At 31.3% G+C, this 22637-nt stretch overlaps 2 protein-coding genes across 3 annotated transcripts in view; one reads left to right on the top strand and one right to left on the bottom strand.

Annotated features, from left to right (window-relative positions):
• LOC132735786 (prolyl 3-hydroxylase 1-like) overlaps positions 1-22637 on the top strand; it is an 81902-nt gene that overhangs the window by 43478 nt on the left and 15787 nt on the right. The window lies entirely within an intron of this gene.
• Positions 71-3125, bottom strand: LOC132735781 (uncharacterized). The gene is made up of 2 exons (XM_060722771.1): positions 3029-3125; positions 71-2252 (listed from the first exon to the last, which is right to left on the bottom strand). Exon 2 carries the CDS (start codon positions 2249-2251, stop codon positions 149-151), a length of 2103 nt encoding a protein of 700 aa, XP_060578754.1. The 5' UTR covers position 2252; positions 3029-3125; the 3' UTR covers positions 71-148.

The raw sequence follows: 22637 nt of genomic DNA on the forward strand, positions 1-22637 counted from the left end.
TGACCCTCAATTTTATAATATTATGTGAAAATAAAATGTAACAAACAAAATTATACAAACACATATAATTATTTGGTACACAAAAGAATTATGATTTTGATCAATAGAAATTTTCAAGTCTAAATACTGTCTGCCTTTGACCAAATTTTTATTGGCCAGCCAATACCCTAGAAAGGAGCTTACATATATGGAATTTTGCTGCGTTATTTCTTGCCCTTAGTTGAAAAGAAAGCAGGTAGCATTTTAATGCTTGTTGAGGTTTGTTTTCTTGTTCCATACATTGCCCTAAAATGTTAAGAGCTGTTTCTCTATGCGTACTTAGGTTTTCATCAATTTCTATGGTTCTTATAAATTTACTAAGTGCTTGTTGTTGATCTTGATGCCTTTGTTGGTGCCTGTAGATCTTGTATTGGAGAAAGTATAGGAAAGGTAAAGAGTCAACTACAGCCCAGTCCATCCAATAGTCTAACTGATGTCTGTGTATCATGTCATCTTGTGTAGATCTGAACATTTCATATTGTAGTTCACGAGGAACACAGTTGATCTCTTTCTGTATAAATCTGACACAAAATGCTGTAATATGTTTGATACAGTTCTCACTTTGCTCACTACAAACCCTCATGAATTCTGCTGATACTGCTGGTCGAGCTGCACGACAGCAGTTACAGAAAGGTAAAACAGGATAAGAGTAATATTGTTGTTCAGTGTGTCTCAGAATTAGTTCAGCTCTCTCCATATCTCCTGTACTGTAGAACACTGAAGCCAGTTTAAGTCTGCTAGATGAGATATCAGAGTTTAAACCAGCTGACAGCCATACGCATGCTTCAGGTGACACTTGATTATTTTCACCAATGCTGGAAGATGCCAGAACAGATCCATATGTTGTAAAAATAAAAGGTGCTAGAAGCTTGAATGCAGCCTGCTGTAATCTTTTACCATTATTTCTGAAGATCATAAGTTTACTAACAGATTGCTTCATTGTCATAATGCTTTTATTGTTAAAATAGTTTAAAACAAGCTTATGACAATGACTTGTTCCAGCTGCAATGTTTATATATCCTCCGGTCATTATATGTTGATGTATTTCAAGTAAAGTCGGAAAATTGTAGTCTCCATGTAGTACCATGTTCAGTTTAACCTGCAGTCTTTGACCAAGATCATCGATATTTATTCTAAGTAACCCGTTTCCATCACTCTGTATCAATTCAGTTATAGTTTTTGAAAGTTCAAGTTTCTTTTCAGATGTAAATTGCCCTGCCATCAAATTGTTTTCTTCGATAATGAAATGTGAACAACAGTCATTCTGTACACAGGTGTGTAATTCCAGTAAGCAATATGTTAAACATGTTAATAAATTGTTGTTTTTCCATATACTTTGCTCTGTGTGTTCTATACAATGTAATAGTACTGTTTTACACATGAAACTTGATACATTGATTTCATCTTGAGGATTAAGGAGGGATTTCAGAATCATTTTCAGTAATACATAGCACCTTATTTGTGTTATATTTAGATTAAGTATAAGGCACCTTTCTGCCAGGGATGTAGATATTCTCCATTCCAGTTCTGGATATTCACTAACCTTACTTCCAGTTGGAACAACAAAACATTCAGTATAGGCTGCGTAACTTTTCATGTCTTGTGTTGGCCATCTACCAATACCTTGTCTCTCTAACCAACCTGATGCTGATTGAGGCCATGATTTACAAGGATAAGCTAACACATGGTCACTATCACAGAATCCATGTTGTCCTTGGGTAGCATTTGATGGTCCGTGATTTACAGCACCCTGAATTAAATCATTAAAGCTTGTGTTTTTCAACAAAATTCGTCCACTTCTATCATTTATATGGTGTTCATCAGGAATGACAGTGGCAGGAATAGGTTCATCAGATAGAAGCAGTTGTAGGAAACAATAACCAGGGGTAGTGTTCTCATCCTGTATCATGAGATAGTTTTCCTTGCCACATTCCCACTCTGACCAGTCTTGTATTATATTGCAATCATGATTTAAGAGTAGTGAATCAAGGTCTGAATCAAGTCCTTTAGTAGTTGTACCTTCACTTTGACTCCCTAGATAATATGTAGTCACATTGTTATCAGTTAACCTGCACCTGATAATCCTCATAGTCTCTCTTAGCATGCAATGTCTTCTCCTTCTCATCACCATTCTTTCATTGACACCAATATCATGTAAAACCTCTGATAACATCAATGATAGGTTTTCTCTGTAGTCAGGTTCTTGAAACATTCTGTAATATATAAGTAAAAGGAAAAATAGTTATAGTCACTCACTAACGTCATATTCTTCTACTTGTTACTTTCTTAATTTTGTCCTTGATTCCATAGAACAAAACAGGATAGCCATTTCTGATATTATGACATTTTGTATACTTTGAGGTAGATATCAGTTAAAAAAATAATATTTCATACATGTAGATTATTTCAGTCTCTTTATTTGTTTCTTTCATCAATTTGTTTTGATATTTTCTTATCATTATTACGTGAAAATGTTGATGTCAATCAGAATTTTAGTAGGTTTTGTTTTCTCAATTTTTATTGTTTAAATTTAATCATGGCAAACTGTAACTTACTAAAAATTTCTGATAATTATGATGCATTTTTTCTTCTACTGTGTTTTGATTTACAACTTTATTCAGTATAAATTCATAATTTTTTTATCTTACTTCGATGTTTGTTTGTAAACAAACAATATAGATGATCAATAACTCATTTTTAAATATTTATCAATAATTAATTGAATTGATAATGTCCCTTAAAATAACGTAATTTGACTGTTTTTAATTGTAATCTAATTTTACAGAATCATGTCCGTTTAAAAGCTGTAAGCAATTTTAGGTATTTTATGTTTTTTGAAATTTCAATCATATTAAATCGTAACTTGAAACAGAAACGTTACTCGGGAAATACTTTAATCAAGCACAAACTAAACTAATAATATTCCATTTAAATACTTTCTTATATGATAACGTAAAATTATGTGTATAAAGATGAAATTTAAACTTACTTTAAAAATTGGATTTGATACTATTTGATAAAAATTATCAAGTAATTGTATTGACTTTCTGTTTGACAAAATAGAAAGTTGGAAACTTTACTATTTTTACTTCCTCTTTTGGTTTTGAATGAGAAAACATGAAGGGGAAATAACTCACTTCCGCGTCCTGTTGTAAAATTAAATTTGATTATTTCCCTTGTTAAAAGAAAAATAAAGGACACTATAAGTCTTAATAGATATATATTCTAATATAATAATGTATTTATTTTAGTATAAAATTATGTGCTAAAAGATAAATTGTAAACTTACTTTGAAAGTTGGATTTGATACTATTAAGTAAAAATAATCGAGCAATTGTATTTACTTTCTGTTTAACAAGATTATAAGCAGGACTTTGTACTAGTTTTACTTCCTCTTTTGGGTTTGAATGAAAATATGAAAGGGTAAAAAATTAATTGACTTCCTCTTCCTGTTGTAAAATTTATTTCTGATTATTTCCCCTGTTAAAAGAAAAATAGACTCTATATATAAATAGAAATATTAAGTACTATCTATTTAACCAATAAAGAAATTATTTTTCAAAATTATTTTAACACTATTGCATGTACAATCATGCTAATAGAGATAAATAACTGTACAGTAAACTCCTCTTAAAAAGATATCACTTTAAAGAATATGCCACTTATAATGATGCTGTTGGCGCGATCTCAAATGATACAGCAATATCAATTCGGCCTTGACATTGAATTTAAGTGAATCAACTTTCACTGATTTTTGCTATAGCTTGTTTAATAATAAATGGATTATCTTGATACATGTCCAAAACACATTGTTGGACAAGACCTTCTAACAGGTTGAATTGACCTTAAGCTATTTTTTCCCGAGTTAATTAAGGGTAAAGTTTTAATTTGCTACAGTTATATGAAAAAATGAAATTAGAAATTCCAGAAAATGTCTTGTTACTAAGAAAAGGTTTAAATTTGATTGACTCAATTGAAGTCTGAATTTTAGGGAATGAATTGTTAACTAATAAAGTACTGTGTTTATATAAGTGTATATTTAAACATTACATGCATATATTTTTAACAGTCATGTGCCATCTAGGAAATTTTGTTATTTTAATATAATTTTACCGTAAATTTTGTTTCTTCTGAAAATTGAAGATTTGGATAAACTAAACAAACCCTCCCGAGTATAAAAATATCCTTTATCTCTGTATATAGTTTGTTGTTATTATATCTCTCATATTGTCACAAGACCGAGTACTGTTAACTCACTTAATTCCGTGGACATAAAATTTCATGGTTTTGTCACAAACAATATTTTCGTGGGCTCCTAAGTCTGTCTAATTTTCCAAAAGGTAAAATATAAATAATGTAATGCAAAATAATCATATGGCAGATAAAATGAAAATTTAATGTTGAATCTTAACGAAAAGCAAATAAGTCAGTGCCCCATGAATAATAATGATTTTGCGGTATTTAGCAAGTATGTTTGGATGTATAAGAAAAAAATGTATAAGTTTGATAAGCTTCATGTTTTGTTTCACATAAATTTGTACAGTTTTGATAAGCTTCACTTTGCTTTTTATTAGGTATTGAATTTATTTCCCATGATCATATAATGTATTTTCCAATAAGATACCCATGTGTATGATCCCCTGTAAAAAGAAAAAAAATACATGAAACGATAAGACCCAATATTTATTTCATGCTTTCCAGTGTTTTATTGTAATATATCAGATGATTATATTCTGATAAACCACTAGTGAAATTTATAAAATATAATTTTCACTGTAGCCGGACTATATCTGAATGCGGATGAAAAGAAAATCATAACTAAATGGAATAACAGGCAGAAATAAATGCCGTCATGCGTAAATTTTGCTTCTTTAGGAAAAGAAAGTCGATGTCACTATACATCATGTTGAAAATGTAACAAAATTAGAGAAATTTAACAGAACTATATTTCAAAATTGATGATGTGACGTCATGATGTGATGACGTCACAAAGGAGAATGCGCGACGTTACGCGGCAAAATCAGTAAAAATTACTTAAAATCACTTAAAACGCATGAAATAAAAAGAAAATTTATTTGTTTTACATATAAGATTGAAATATATTTCATTCGTGAACACCAGCTATTATATTTTCACTCGTGGCTACGCCACTCGTGAAAATATTGCATCTGGTGTTCACTCAGTGAAATTATATTTCGATCTTACATGCAAAACAAACAAATATCCTCTATATAAAAAAAGTATCTTTTTAAACAATATGGAAATTATTAAGACGTGTGAATGACTAAATTCCTGATATAACAGTTGGTTAAAGAGAGAACAGTGTCACCAGAGACGTTACATTTATTTCTCGATGCCAGTGAACATTCGAGACTACTTGTAGAAAAGTACCTGAACTTGACGCGGCCACTGTACTTTGATTATACGCACCTTGTCTGCATTCCTGATGCCTTTGCATATGTACAGAGACATTATAGGTAGTTCTAACATTGTAATTCTTCAATAAATAATCGGAACGATGGTTAGGAAACTACCCGCCTATATGACTGAAATACTTTTGGAAAAAGGCGTAAAATGAAACAAGCAAACAAAAACAAAAATCAATAAATAATCAAAGGTTTGAATTTCATGCTCTTTTTTGTACCTTACGCTTTCCAACACTATCTGAGATTTTCCTAAATAAACAAAGAAGGTGTAAAGCTTGCATTATTTCATCACAATACACTAGCCTTTCTTAATAATGAAAAAAAGCATGGATGTAAAGCTTGTGCTTCTTTAAAACAGAATGAGATGTTTTAATTCTTCACCACATAAATATCAGAATTAGGCTTGTCCATATTTCAATCTGGACAGAATCATTCATCACTTTTAGGGACATTTTTAACATAAGTACTGAATGAGAAACACGGCAGACTATGATCAGACATGTGGCAGCTAGTCTTGGTCTTAACTGCTTGCATGGGTAGGGGTCTGTCACCGCAAAAAGACTTGGGGGTAAATAAATAAAAAACGTGTATATTAATTATATTGGAATGTTAATTTCCAATCATTATGTTTCTTTCATTGCAGTGGAGTTTTATATCTTAATGACAACTTTGAAGGTGGACAAGGGAGAGTAGCTAGATAAAAATGATGATAATTCCTGGGGGGGAAATGGTGATAATTCTAGGAAAAAAATCATCTTTGATTCTCATAAGCTATACCATAGGGAAGCTAGATAAAATGATGATAGTTTTAGGAAAAATATAATGATAATTCTAGGGAAAATGATAATAATGATAATAAAAAATCAATTTCCTTATATGACTCACATATTTGCAGCTAGTTTTTCAGTTACTGCAGTACAATTAAGGTTGATGTTCCTTTTCAACTTTATTGTTGGGCGTGGACCTCAGATGCATTATTTCCGAATTTCGGACATTTTTCTAGCATAAGGTAAAACTATAGATCTTCAAAGAGATGAGTGATCTGAAGCTCACAATGTCTGTATTAAGGTTATTGGAATTACTTGTTATCTAAATCATTTATGCATTAAGATATAATTTCCCTGTAACTTGGTTCTTGTTACAAGTAAGGAATTAAAGCATTGTTGTTGAAGGGACATTTCTTGTCCCCATTTTGCAGTCTTATTTCAGGTAACATATCTGGTCCCCATTTATCTTATCTTGTTCCCATGTATCATATCTTGTTTCCATTTTACAAATCTTGTTTCCATTTTATATTCTTTTTACATTTTACATAGCTTGTACTGTGATACATATATTTGTCCCATTTTAGATATATTGTTCCCATTTTACATATATTGTTGCTATTTTATATATCTTGTCCCAATTAAATAATTGTCTTGTTCCTAAAGAAATCCCTTAAAACTCCATTTGACTAGTGAGATATAAGTTATTTGTTATTTTAGATATCAATGAAACCTCAATGTGGAAGATTCATGGCCTTCAACGCTGGTGATTATCACGGTGTAAAAGCTGTAGTGAAAGGACAGAGATGTGCTATAGCCATGTGGTTTACTCACGATCCAAATTTTGTTGAAGTTTCTAGGTTACATGCTCATCGTTCATTAGAAATTTTGACAAAGTTAAAAAAGAAAACAGACGACCCGTTGACAGAAGATGTGACAAATGTTGATGTTAAAAAGTGAAATGATTGATGTAACAAATGATTTAGAAAGTTCATTAGATGAAAATCATGATTAATTGTGATTTAGAAAGAGTATTTTAGATCAAAAATGATATCGAAAAAAATTATTGTAGGGGATAGTCTTTTAGAGGAAACCCAAAATTATCATACAGTTTATTTAGAGGAAATCTATGATGTATTTTGATTGGGATAGTTTATTGGATTGCAAATAATATTGAATTATCGTCGGGGATAGTTCATTAGATGGAATCCATGATTAACTATTATTGGGAGGAGTGTATTTAATCAAAATTAAAGCCCTTTCAGCCAAATACTAGTATTGCTTCTGCATAGTTTAAAATATTTTATAAAATATGACTAATATGATTATATGAATTGTTTATATGAATTAATTATATAGATAACTGTGATATATCCATTTATCCAGGCAAAATAATTATGCTTAAAGCATTATTATTTTTACTATGCATTTTTAGCTTGACTATTCGAAGAATAGGGAGATTTTTTTTGAACGGCCGGCATGCATCAGTATAACACTTTGGTTAAGGGTTTTGCATGGATGTTGGAATCTCCAAAATTACTGAAAGGAATTGTTTGAAACTTCACACACTTATTTAATAGCACAATAGCAAATCAATGGCCAAAGTCCATAACATTAATGTTGATTTAGACAGAATTATGACCCTTTTTGAAATTTTGCCCTATCCCGGCTCTGGTATGTATTACTATCAGGCATTGAGAATAGTCGAGCATTCTGTCGTATTGACAGCTCTCGTTTTCTATTGTTGTAAAAATAATTTGCTTGCACAGTATGTCTTGCTAACCTTTTAGTTCATTATTTAGCAATATGTGTTTTCATACTTTATTAAACAGATAATTTTGCCACTTTGTTGTTAGCCTATGAGATATTATACTATATTTTAATGTTGTTATTTTTTCATAAAAGAGAAATGCTTATGTCAAGGGATGTAACTCTTTTTTTTGTATTTTATCATGATGATATACTTTTCTACTTTTGTACTGGAAAATTTTTATTGAATTAAAATGTTATAACATAGGAGTCATAGCTATGTTGCTACATTTTGCCAAAAGAATGTGATATGTTATGTTTTTTATCACATTGTTTAACTATACATGTTTAGCTATTGTACATTGATTAACTATACATATTTAACTATTGTACATTGATAAACAATATATGTTAAACTATTGTACATGTACATGCTCAGGCTTATTCACCTTTTTAGACATACATTACTTTCTCCCTCATTTTTCTTTTGGATGTAATATAACATAATAAATTCAAACAGTAGAAGAGTACTGTAATTTATTATCATAGAACAAGAGAAATTTAATAATATGTATCTGTGATTATATGCTATCATAATTGTATAATGTTTGTATGTATTTATGCTGATAGTTTTTATATGCTAGCAGGTTTTCATGCTGATATTGATTTTATGCTTATACAAGGGGTTATCCAAAAATTCGTGGACTTTCTTTGTTGCGTAAAATATATTTGAGATATTGATTTGAAATTCTTACACTGCTTAAAAGAATGAATAATAAATAAACACAGAAAAATTCATGTTAGTAGCTACTTATATAACAACAATATTTAATTTTACATAAACACATGTCTGCGACAGCGGCGCACTCCAAAAAGTAAGTGACGTCAACGTCATAATATTTAACGTCAACTTATGCTTCAACGTTACGCAGTCAACAATCATATCTGCTTTACGAAGTTATGTCCATCACTAAATTTTTATGCCAATTAAACACTAATGATAGTGAAATTTTATTTTTTCTGTTCGCCTGCTGTCTTTTGTTATTGTTTTTTTCAAATGTTTGTGTTGGTGTCATTCCCAAATTACAACAAAATATTATGATCACGCTTTTTTCTAATTTCTGCGTGTCCGTCATTTTCCCGTTGTAAACAATATCATCGTCTGGCGTTTCTGGCGATTTCAACAAAAATGAATGGAAATGACGTCCATAATTTTAAAGAATTACTTAAATTACATCATAGAAGAAATATGCGATGTTTCACGGGTTTTCTACGTTATTTAGTATTTTTTTAGCAAAAAATATACGCTGACTAACTGCGATTTTCTACAGTGCGCCGGGTGCCGTGTATGTGCTTATTTCAAAGCAATATAAAATCCATGTTTTATTGACGCAGTTAACTCTTCGTTTCAAAACGTGTTGATAATATTCTACAATGTATGCTGATAAAATTTCATATCAATACACGTTGATGTTCAAAAGATATTTAAAAAGTCCACGAACTTTTGGATGACCCCTCGCATGTTTTCTTTATGCTAATAATCAATAGGTTTTCATGCTGAAGTTGGTTTTATGCTGATAAATTTTTATGCCAATATATTTTCATGCTGAAATTGGTTTTATGCTGATTGATGTTTTATGCTTATAGGTTTTATGTTTAAGCAAACATTTATTTTATACAATAATAAGGAATCTCGTGTGTGTATTCATTGTCCATGTTTTTTACCATTGGTAAAGATTTTCTTTCCTCTTGTCATCATATTTTTGCATTCAGTTGTAATGTTAAAGCAGCGTGCCCCCAGGTTCATGCTCAGTTTCATGAACATTTTGATTTTTTTTTTAAAGTAAAATATTGTGAAGTGAACAAAGAAAGTAAAATACACTTTGCAAACGGCACTAAACAATCCACGTAAATTACCAAAAAGAAGTTAAAATATGCAAAAAGAATAATTTCACAGTAGAAATATGTTGATTAAACTGCAGTAATTAATGACACGCAACATTTAAGTTATAAATCGAATCTTAATTAAGTCTTTTCACTTTTTTAAAGTCGGAATTGCAGCAACCGTTGAACTATATGTGATCATAACAAGCCATTAAATGGGTTCAAATTACTTATTAATCCTGTATCAGCGTCATCTGATGTTAATTGTGTTGGTGTGCCGTAAAGCCAAACAAAACAAAAGCCAAACAAAACAAATCACGTGGTATCGGCACCATTCTTAAACTATTCTGCTAAAACGTTAGTAAATACTGTATGCATGTTTTAAAAACGTGAACTTTTACATTTAATTCTTCGTTTTGTGTTTTAGATATAATTATACATTGTAAATAGTTTGTGCCATTTTCATATTTTGTGCCAAAAATGCATTTTAGCTTTTTCTTTATAATTCAAGTATATGAATTTTACCATTTTGTTGTACAAATGAATTTTTGCATGTTTTTTTTCTTAGACTATCAGAATTATCTTGTAAAGGGTTTTTCATATATTCCTTTGTAAAGGTTGTTCTGAAACTATGTAGTTAGAATATATAAATGCATATTCATGTATGTATTTATATAAATCACAAATATAAATTGATATGTCTGTCTTATCTAATAGGGTTTTCAAAGGTCTTCTGATTCCTCCCTCTATTTCTTCTTAGAATTTACCTTAATAAATTAATTGCCAAATAATATGCACATTTGGCCTTTAACATAGACAAATTTATAATACTGCACGTTTGTAACGTCGCTTTTCATTGGATAATCATGGCATTTATTTAGTTTTATATACACGGCTACTGTCAATTTATTAAGAAATATCAATATTAATTAGAGTTGCCTTTTTTTACAGGATGCTCTATATTTGATGATGGTTTTTAGCACAGGTTTGACTATACATTGAAAGTATGTGATTTTGGCCAGTATGTTTTGTGGTCAGCTTTAAGAGATTTAAAGAGAAAAAAATGTATGTGCAAATGCATATTAATGTTTGTGTATTTTGCTAATAAAACATGCTCTAAAAGACAAACTTGTATGTTTTTAATACTCCTTGATGTAAGTCTGATATTGTCTGTCCAGCATCTTCTCCTGTATGTCCGTCAAAATGACTGTGTTTATAGCATTATTTCATTTGAAGTTACAACTCATGGAATAGTAGCTAAGAGCTCAGGAGTTGCACCTCTTCACTTCATGATTTCTTAGTTATTCCCCTTTGTTACCTTATCATCGGATCATTACACGTTAGGTATTTAAGTTATGAAAGCTGCATATGTTTCATAAACATTAACCAGCACATAAGAACTGTAACTCTTCACTTAATGATTTGACTTATGGTCATTTGGCATTACTTAAGACACACGTTGAACCTAATTTCAAAAGTAACTGGTTTGGAATTAGGTGTCAATTAGCATGAATCATAGAAAAATTATATGAAATGTGTAACCTTTTCAGTTTTTATTCTATTAATCAATAAAAACAACAAATTTACTAGCTGAACAAATCAAAATGGTTTTAATGCTTCCGAGGGATCACTTTGTTTCCAGATTTTTATATGCAGCAGTAATCATTTTGGTAGGTAAAAGCATTAAAACAGATAAGAGTTTTTTTTACTTTGTCTATTACTAGCGGAGGCTGTTTTATTTGTGACCTAGGTATTACTATTATGGTATGCACGCATTATAGAATTTTGCTATGTTTACAGCGTGAAGGTGTTTCGCGGGGGGGCGGTTACAGTGGGCGTGACTCCCCCATACTCATCATGAGATAAACACTGGTCTTGATGTAGCCATGGGTAAACAAGTAGCCCATATACCTCTAGGAAATAATACCTGTTTAATACTCAACCTTGCTGTTATATTTATTTGGTATTTTTCTCTACTTCCTTATAAATGTTTCTTGGGTTTTTTTCTCACACTTTGATGGCATGTTATATTTTTGCTTAAAACTAGGCCTTATATTGAGACTTAAGTTGAAAGAGCAGATAAAAATCTGAATGAAATTACTGTCAATAATAATGATCTTGGGACTAGAAACATTAAAAGGAGGTACACACTCGGCTTTGTGCAGAGATTCAGTAAAAACAGTCCACGCAGTGTCATGTGATTTTGAAATCAAACAAAAAAAATCGTGTATAGTGAATTATTTTCCTTTTTATTTATTTTTTTTTCTTTTTTTGAAAAACATATTCAGTTACACTCTGCAGAGCAATCACCTCTTTAAAACAACCATATCATTCTTGTCTATCTCTTAAGCGAGTGTTTTGTATCGCACTCAGGATGAGACTAAAACAAGGTTGAATAGCTTTTTACTGCTTTACCGCTCTGCCTTTCATCATAATTATATTTATTTACAAGTCTTTTCCATGAAAGGTCAATCAAAACCGAGCCGCAACATTTTTCATTTGCCCGTCTTGTTTGGGCTTTCTTTAGGGATTCTTGGCTTCTCTTATTTTCTAGCAAGCACCTCTTTTGCCGGGCGAAAAGAATTTTATTAAAAATAGGCGTTCGTGTTGGCACCGTTCCAAGATTTTAAATTGGGAAAAACATTTTCCATTTCATGTATTAAAATTTTGATTTGAAAACAAAGGAAAAAAAACAATTTACATGAAGGAATATTTAGATATTAATAAAATGCAAACATTTAAAGAGAAGAACTTTCATGGCCCAATTTTTTAAAATTCTGGACTAATTTAACAAGCAGAACTTATATTTTGGGTTGAAAAAATTGTAGCTCATTGTTTTTGGCTGGGGTGTGCAAAAGCTGAAAGCGTTTTTTGCCTCAACATTTTATAAGATTTAAGCTTTGTTTCTTAGTTTATGTATTCTAAATTGAAGGTCTTGTTTTACTATAATTAATTTATTCTGTTGAGTGGATGTGAGTTGCCATTTTTTTCTGCAAAAAAAAAAAAACAAAACAAAAAAAGTATTTTCTTAATTGTCATCTTTTAAAATCAAAATGCTTAAGATGAAATTTTGGCATTTAGAATGAAAAGTGGCATCCCATGTACATTTAGAATTGTGAGTTTCTTGTTTCAGTCTGCCGTGTATTACTTAATATTCTGTTATTGAATTCAATCTAATTCTTTATCTCTTTTTAGCTCCTAGTTGATATTTTTTATGTTGAATACTATAATATCAAAAAAACTATATTGTAGATATACTTTGTAGATTATTTAGTTATTATGGGCTCTCATTTCTTTACCTTCTTTTCTTTACTTCCTTATCGCTTATGCAGAAAGGTGTAACCAAGAGAGACGGCTACCATGACAACCAGTCCACCAGTAAATTTGTCTCCCCTTTTACCAAATCAGAAAGCTTAGAAGGGCTCAATATAAGTAAGTGTTCAGGTTTGTACTGATCTGTATTACCCCACCCACCTTCTTTTTTATGTAAATGCAAAAAATAGAACGACCTATTTAAGTCCTCACGCAGCATATTGCATATTTTTGGTAACTGCAAATCTATAATATTTTTGATTTGGTTTTACGTCACATCGACATAGAATAGGTCATATCGGGACTTTTCAGCTAAAATACTGGCGGAGGAAGACCTCAGGCCCCGTGTTCACAAAGAATTAAGGATCAAGATCCGGATCAAATTTAAAAACTCCAATATTCTTCATTGTTTATCCACATATATTAAATATCTAATCTTAATTTGATAAAACTGGACTTGCAATAGCAAGTTAATGAAATTTAGAATAAATTTATTGTTACTTTTGCAAGATACAGGTATTTTACAGTTGATCCAAATATTGATCCTGATCCTAAAACTGATCCTTATTTTGATCCGAATATTTTTGTACCTGTTTTGATATTTGTTTATTTTATCCCAAAATGGTTTGGTTTCTTTACAAATAAGCATGTTTTACCTTTGAATATTTACCATTTAATTCTAGTAAAACACGATTGTTTTTAGCTACATAAAACAATTAATATAACATCAGGATCACTTGATCCTGATCGTGGCCTTTACTTTGTGAACACGGGGCCAGGTGCCCTTCTGTGTATTTTTCAGGCACGAACGGTCACCTGAGTGGAACCACCGACGTTCCGTAAGCTTGCTGGATAGCTTCCTCACATGAAAGAATCCAAAGTCCCTGTCGGGATTCGAACCCACAGCGGTAAGGAGCAAGTGGTTTGAAGTCTACGACCTCAACCACTCGGCCACGGACGTCCCATCTATAAATAGTAACAAATTGTTTGAATAGCTATAAATAGTAACATATTGTCCGAATAGCTTAAAATAGTAACATATTGTGAAAATAGCTATAAATAGTAACCCATTGGCTGTAAGGCATGCTTAAATCCATAAACATGTTTAAAACGTGCTTGAGTATAATATCCATGATTGAATTTCAAAAAAAAATTTTGGTTTATTCTAAATTTTGAAATAAATTCTGACAGAAAAGCAAACATTTCAGAATATGATAGGATGTGATGGTTGATCTTCAGGTCTGCACTGGTAGCATAAGTAAATGCAGTTGCCACTGGTAGACTTATAAGTTAGATTAGACATATTTACAAACTGTATACGTTAGAACTATAATAAGAGGTTTGAAAATGTCATTGAAATGCTTATCAGTTTAAATAACTAGTTTTATCTTTAGATTATGGTTTATATCAGTCATTTGCAATCCACAGTGGGTTAAAAAGGGTTTTAAAATTTATAAACAAATTTTTCATCGCTTGCGTAAAGTCATGGCACAAAACTTCTTTTATTTGCCTTAGACAGAACCCAGATTACCTATATGGAAGATCTTTGCTTATACTTAGATGGAGCCCTCTAATGATTGAAATAAAACATATTGAGGAACTGGTGAATGACTTCCTGGTACAGAAATGCTCTATAATAGCGCACTTATTTATATACCACCTTTGCAATGTTGTTGAGACCTTAAACCACCAAAACAAATAATAATAAAGAAAATAGCCTGCTCGTTTAGCTAAATAGGGAGAACATTATATTTGTATAAATGGGATTGCTGGTTCGATCCACGGGCGTCTTAAAACTTTTCAATTTATTCTGAAGTTTTTACTACATGTATATAGGGAAAATCAATGACCCCCGGGGCTTGGTCAATTTTGACCTCAGGGCTTTTTATTTGCACTATCTTGGTAGACACCCATTAGAACATGTTTCATGCTAAATATCTTAGCTATAGCTCTTTGGGTTCTTTAAAAGATTTTTTTTTAAGTTTTTACTATATGCATATAGGGAAAATCAATGACCCCCTGGGGCGGGGCCAATTTTGACCCCAGGGCTTTTATTTGAACAAACTTGGTAGACACTGATTAGAAGATGTTTCATGCTTAATATCTTAGGTCTAGCTCTTTGGGTTCTTTTAGAGATTTTTTTTAAGTTTTTACCAAATGCATATAGGGAAAATAAATGACCCCCTGGGGTTGGGCAAATTTTGACCCCAGGGATTTTATTTGAACAAACTTGGTAGACATCCATTAGAACATGTTTCATGCCAATTATCTAAGCTCTAGCTCTTTGGGTTTTTTAGAAGAAGATTTTTTTAAGTTTTTACTATATGCATATAGGGAAAATCAATGACCCCCTGGGGCGGGGCCAATTTTGACCCCAGGGCTTTTATTTGAACAATCTTGGTAGACACTCATTAGAAGATGTTTCATGCCAAATATCTAAGCTCTAGCTCTTTGGATTTTATAGAAGAAGATGTTTAAAGTTTTTTCTTTTGGTTGGCATGGCAACCAGAGTTCTGCATGGAATGGAATTCTTTGAACAATTATGTTAAGGCTTCACACAAGGAACATCCCTGTGAAGTTTCATTATGATCTGCCTTATGGTTTCAGAGGAGATATCGTTTGAAAAGTGTGAACGGACAACGGACGACGTACGACGGACGACGGACGACAAACGACGGACGAAGAGTGATCCTAATAGCTTACCCTGAGCATATGCTCAGGTGAGCTAAAAATGGACAATTTCATTTGATTAGTGGGATGTAAATGATTTGTTATTTTCAGATTTCAGTGAAACCTCAGTGCGAACGGTTTGTGGCCTTCAATGATGGTGATTATCATGGTGTAAAAGCTGTAGTGAAGGGGCAGCGATGTGCCATAGCTATGTGGTTTACTCACGATCCAAATTTTGTTGAAGTTTCTAGGTTACATGCTCATCGTTCGTTAGAAATTTTGACAAAGTTAAAAAAGAAAACAGACGATGCATTGACAGAAGATGTAACAAATGTTGATATTGAAAGTGAAATTATTGACGTTACAACTGATTTAGAAGTTCATTAGATGAAAACCATGATGAATTGTGATTTGGAAGAGTTTATTGGATTGAAAATTCTATTAATTAATCGTAGGAAACAGTTCTTAGAAGCAACCCAAATTATCATATAGTTCATTTGGAGGAAATCTGTGATGGGGTATGATTGGGATAGTTTATTGGATTGAAAATTATATTGAATTATCGTCGGGGATAGTTCTTTAGATGGAATCCATGATTCACTATTATTGGGAGGAGTTTATTGAATCAAAAGTAAAGCCATTTCAGCCAAATACTGCTTCTGAATAGCTAAAAATATTTTGTAAAATATGACTAATATGTTTATATGAATTGTTTATATGAATTAATTGTATAGAAAACTGTGATATATCCATTTATCCAGCCAAAATAACTATTCTTAAAGTATTATTATTTTTACTATGCATGTTTAGCTTGACATTTAGAAGAATAAGGAGGATTATTGCACTGGCCGACATGCTTTAGCATAACATTTTGGTTAAGGGTTTCTGCATGGATGTTGGAATCTCCAAAACTACTGAAAGGAATGGTTTGAAACTTCACTCACTTATTTGATAGCACAATGACAGGTCAATGGCCAAAGTCCATAACATTAACGTTGATTTAGACAGAGTTATTGCCCTTTTTGAAATTTAACGCTACCCAGGCTCTTGTTTTACTACTAGTATCAGGCACTGAGAATAGTCGAGCATTCTGTCGTACTGACAGCTCTCGTTTTCTATTATATTGTCGTAAAAATGATAATGTGCTTGCACAGTATGTCATGCTTACTTTTTTTTTATTTTCATAATTTAGCTCACCGTAACTTCACTTATTAGTTTTCTCACTTCATTAAAAAGACAAGTTGGCTACTTTGTTGTTAGCTTCTAAGTTATTATACTATGTTTCAATGTTGTTGTTTTTTTTTTCATAAAAGAACTGTTTATGTCAAGGGCTGTAACTCTTTTTTGTATTTTATCATAATGATATATTTTTCTACTGGACATTTTTTATTGAATTGAAATATTATAATTTATGAGTCATAGCTTTGTTGCTACATTTTGCCAAAATAATGTCACTTATTATGTTTTTTTCTCTCATGGTTTAACTATACATGTTTAGCTATTGTACATTGATTAACTATACATATTTAACTGTTATTCATTACATGCTAAGGTTTGTTTGTATTGTTTGATATACTCAGTTTATTTTCTCTTCAATTTGTCTTTTGAATAATTTATCTAAAAAATCAAAACGTAGAAGAGTACTGTATTTTATGATCGTAGAATAATAAAATTTTGATAATATGTATCTATGGTTATATGCTATCATAATTGTATGATGGTGATATGTTTTATTGAATTTTTGCTGAATTATTTTTATGCTACTATGTTTTCATGCCGATATTGGTTTTATGCTGAGATATTTTTCATGGTAATAGGTTTTCATACAGATAATGATTTTATGCTGATATGTTTTTCTTTATGCTTATACTTAATAGGTTTTAATGCTGAAATTGGTTTTACGCTGATAATATTTAATGCTAATATTGGACAAAGATTTTGATGCACCCCTTGATGATTTATTTTCTGAATTAAACTGGATGAAATTTTCTGAAAGAGTAAATTATAAAAAAGCTATTTTAGTGTACAAGTCCCTTAACAATCTTCTCCCTGATTATATGCAAAATCTTTTTACTTATACAGAAAATACACAATTAAGATCATATCAACAAAAACAACTTCAAATCCCAAAACCTAGACTTGAGTTCTGCAGAAAATCTTTATCATATTCGGGGTCAAAACTTTGGAATTCTCTTCCCTTAGATATCAGAAATTCCACAAATTTACAGTCGTTCAAAAATAATTATCTTAAATGGTGGTTCTCTGGTTCAAGTTGCATTATAAAATGATAATGTTTTTCCGAATTGCAATGTTTATATTCTTATATAATGTTTTTTCCCTAGATTTTCTTTTTACATGTTTCTTAGCTACATTGTATTTGTAATTTTGTTGTTGTTTATCATACCTTTTGTTTGTAAATGTTTATATTATGTACATTGTATAATTGATAGAGGCTCATAGGGAAGACTGGGCCTGCCCAACTATGTTGCCTCTTTAAATAAAGTCTTTATTATTATTATTATAATGCTAGCTGATAGGTTTTCATGCTGATATTAGTTTTTTATGTTGATAGTTATGTTTCAGCAATCATTTTATACATTTTAAGGAATCTCATGTGTGTATTCATTGTCCATGTTTTTTACCACTGTTAAAGTTTTTCTTTTCTCTTGTCATCATATTTTTGTATGCAATTATAAAAGAAGAGTTGCACATTAAAGCATATTATGCTTATTTTCATGAACACGAGTATTTTGAAAATGTTTTTTTAAGTAAAATTTTGTAAAATGAACAAAGAAAGTAAAGTACACATTGCAAATGGTATTTTCACAATCCACATAAATTACCAAAAAGAAGTTAAAATATGGAAACTGCATAATTTCATAGTAGAAATATGGTGATAAAAACTGCAAAATCAGTCATTAATGGCACATAACATTTAAATTATTACTTGAATCCCAAATCTTTTCACCGTTTTAAAGTCGGAAATGCAGCCACAGTTTAACCCTTTGTCACCGTAAGAGGCGACTTAATGGATTCAAATTACGGGAGTCTGTACATCTCTTAGTTTCAGAAGGTAATGTGTTTTTGACCCATGATGTTGCTTTAAGTTTGTAACATTCAACTTAAGCTAAAATCATATTTCCTGTTTCGCCGCATATGACCTTAATTATGTTGGTGTGCGATAAAGCCAAACAAAACAGACCAGCAAATAATGTGGTAAAGGCATTATTTTTATGACATATCCAGCTAAAAAATTAGTAAATACAGTATGAATGTTTGAAATAATAATATTTACAAACAAGAATGTTGACATTTTATTCTCGGTATTATGTTTAGATATAATTTTACATTGTGAATAGTTTGTGCCATTTTATATTTTGTGCCAAAGATTTGTGTTTTAGCTTTTACTTTGTAATTCAAGCATGTACATTTTAGCATTTTTTGTTGTACACATGTATTTTGCATGTTTGTTTTTTTATCAGAATTAACTTGGAAAGGGTTTTTCATACATTCCTTTGTAAAGTTTGTTCTGAAACTATGTAGTTATATATAATATATTCATGTATATTCATATATGTATTTATATATGTCATACATATAAAATGATATGTCTCTCTTATCTGATAGGGTTTTCATAGGTTCTCTGATTTCACCCTCTATTTCTTGTTAGAATGTACCCTAAGAAATAAATTGCCAAATAACATACACATATGGCCTTTTAACATAGAAAAAATTTTAATACTGCATCTTTGTAAAGTCGCTTTTCGTGGCATTTATATTATTAGTTATAAAGATCGTTGATAGGTTATATGGTCCTATATAAACGGCTATTTGTAAATATATTGCAAACAGCCGTTTATATACGGCCATATAACCTGTCAACAATCTTTATAACGAATTTATAATACAGCAAGCATCATTTTTAGAGTAAAAAGTAAGATTTCTTCATGAATCGACAGCAGCCGTGTATATAAAACTATATAAACGTCACGGTTATCCAATGAAAAGCAACGTTACAAACGTGCAGTATTTTAAAGTTTTATATACACGGCTGCTGTCATTTTATTAAAAAAAATATCAATATTAATTAGGATGGCTTTTTTACAAGGTGTTCTATATTTAATTATGGCTTTTAAGTACAGATTTTACTGTACATTGAAAGTATGTGATTTTTGGTCAGTATGTTTTGTGTTCATCTTAAAGTCAAGAGATGTCATAAATTTGGGGAAAATGCTTGTGCAAATGCATATTAACGTTTGTGTATTTTTGCTAATAAAACATGTACTAAAATGCTAACTTGTATGTTTTTACTTCTCCTTGTGTTAACAAAGGGGTGTAAGTCTGATGTTGTCTATCCAGCATCATTGTCTGTGTGCCTGTCACAATGACTGGGTTTATAACATTATTCCATTTGAAGTTACAACTCGAGGAATAGTGTTCAGGAATTGCTACTCTTCACACAAGTACACAATAACTGTAACTCTTTATTCAATGATTTTAACCTTGTTTTATAGGTAACTAGTTTGGAATTAGCTGACAATAAGCATGGATCATAGAAAAATCATATGTAATGTGTAACCTTTTCAGTTTGAATTCTATAAATCCACAAAAAATTAAAAAAAATTACTAGCTGAACAATTGGAAATTATACACCTTTTCTTTTTGTCAAGCACTGATAATAGTCGAGTGCGGAGTCTTACAACCTCTGTTTAGCAGCGCCTCTGCCTGACAACCAAAATATTTGTCTCTCGAAGGATGTTGCTCTACGGTGGTTTTATTTTTTTATATTTATATACGAATGTCACAAAAAGTAAGATACAAAAGCATACTGTAAATGAACCTCTGAATTTTATGAGTGTAATATACATGATTGTATTTCAAAAATAACTTGATTGGATTCTAAATAATTATCTTAAAACAAATACTGATAGAAAAGCAAACGTTGTAGAACATGAGCGGATGTGCCGGTTGATTTTTGTCTGCGCTGGTATCAGGGGTAAATACATTTGCCACGGGCTAAGAGTAAAATTAGAAAGATTTACATACTGTATACGTTAAAACTTCAAAAATGGTTTGTAGAAAATGTCATTTAATGTTTATTACTGAAATACTGGTTTTCATCTGTGAGATATGGTTTATATCAGTCACTTTGCATCCACTGTGGTAAAAAGGTTTTTAATGTAACAAACTACTTGTTCATCACTGCTGTAAGTTATTGCACAAGACATTCTTTTATGTCTGAGACAATCCAGATACTATATGAAAGATTTTTGCTTATACTTAACTAGAGCCCGCTAATGATTGAAATAAAACACATTGAGATATCTGTATGTCTACCTAGCTGTTGTAGATATACCCTGAAGTAGCACTTAGTCATAGTGATGTCTTTGTAATGTTGGTGTGACCTAAAAACTACCAAAGCAGATAATAAGAGATAATAAAAGAAATAAAATATAGCAAAACAGTCAACCCACTTACTTAAATAGGTAGCAGAAAATAGCAGAATAGGGAGAACATCAGATTTGTATTTTATTGGATAGCTCGTTGGATCTTTTCGGGGAAGTAATATTTTTCAATTTGTTTGGACATTGAATCTAATCAATCTATTTGTTAATTCTTCACGCACAGTGATTTAGTAGTCAGTCACTAAGGGGAAATGGTTATTTATTGGTAAATTATTCAAGAAAGCCTGAATTGAGGATCGATCCCTGAGATTTGATCACAAAATAATGTGTTAAAATCAACATAAAAACAAGAACACACAAACAACATGAAATTATACTGTTTGTCTACTTTTTCACCTCTGCTTGTTTCCATTTTGATTTTTTTAGTATTCACTTTTATGTTTCATATTTATTATACCCCAAAAAAACGAAGTTTTGGGGGTATATAGGAGTCACCCGGTGGTCGGTCGGTCGGTCCAGACGCGTCCGTTGCATTTTCCTTGTCCGGAGCATAACTTGAAGACTGAATGTTTGGAATTCAATATAACTACATACAATGGTCAAGCACATTGAGAGGAAGTGCAGTGCAAAAGAACCATAACTCTATCTTGACAAATTACAGAGTTATTGCCCTTTGTTACTTTTCCTTGTCCGGGGCATAGCTTGAAAACTACTGGTTGGAATTCAAAACAATTTCATACGATTGTCAAACACAATAAGGGGAAGTGCAGTGCACAAGAACCATAACTCTATCTAAAGTAATTACAGAGTTATTGCCCTTTGTTGCTTTTCCATTGCTTTTGTTTTGTCCGGACCATAACTTGAAGACTAATGGTTGGAATGCAATATAACTACATACTATGGTCAAGCACATTGAGAGGAAGTGCAGTGCACAAGAACCATAACTCTATCTTGACTAATTACAGAGTTATTACCCTTTGTTACTTTTCCTTGTCTGGGGCATAACTTGAAAACTACTGGTTGGACTTTTCCTTGTCCGGGGCATAACTTGAAAACTTCTGGTTGGAATTCAAAACAACTTCGCACAATTGTCAAACACAATAAGGGAAAGTGCAGTGCACAAGAACCATAACTCTATCTAAAGTAATTACAGAGTTATTGCACTTTGTTGCTTTTCCATTGCTTTTTTTTGTCCGGAGCATAACTTGAAGACTAATGGTCGGAATTCAATATAACTACATACAATGGTCAAGCACATTGAGAGGAAGTGCAGTGCATAAGAACCATAACTCTATCTTGACTAATTACAGAGTTATTGCCCTTTGTTACTTTTCCTTGTCCGGGGCATAACTTGAAAACTACTGGTCGGACTTTTCCTTGTCGGGGGC

The sequence above is a fragment of the Ruditapes philippinarum genome, unplaced genomic scaffold (genome assembly GCF_026571515.1).
Source record: "Ruditapes philippinarum isolate M1 unplaced genomic scaffold, ASM2657151v2 ctg839_1_1_1_1, whole genome shotgun sequence".
Classification (NCBI taxonomy): Eukaryota; Metazoa; Mollusca; class Bivalvia; order Venerida; family Veneridae; genus Ruditapes; species Ruditapes philippinarum.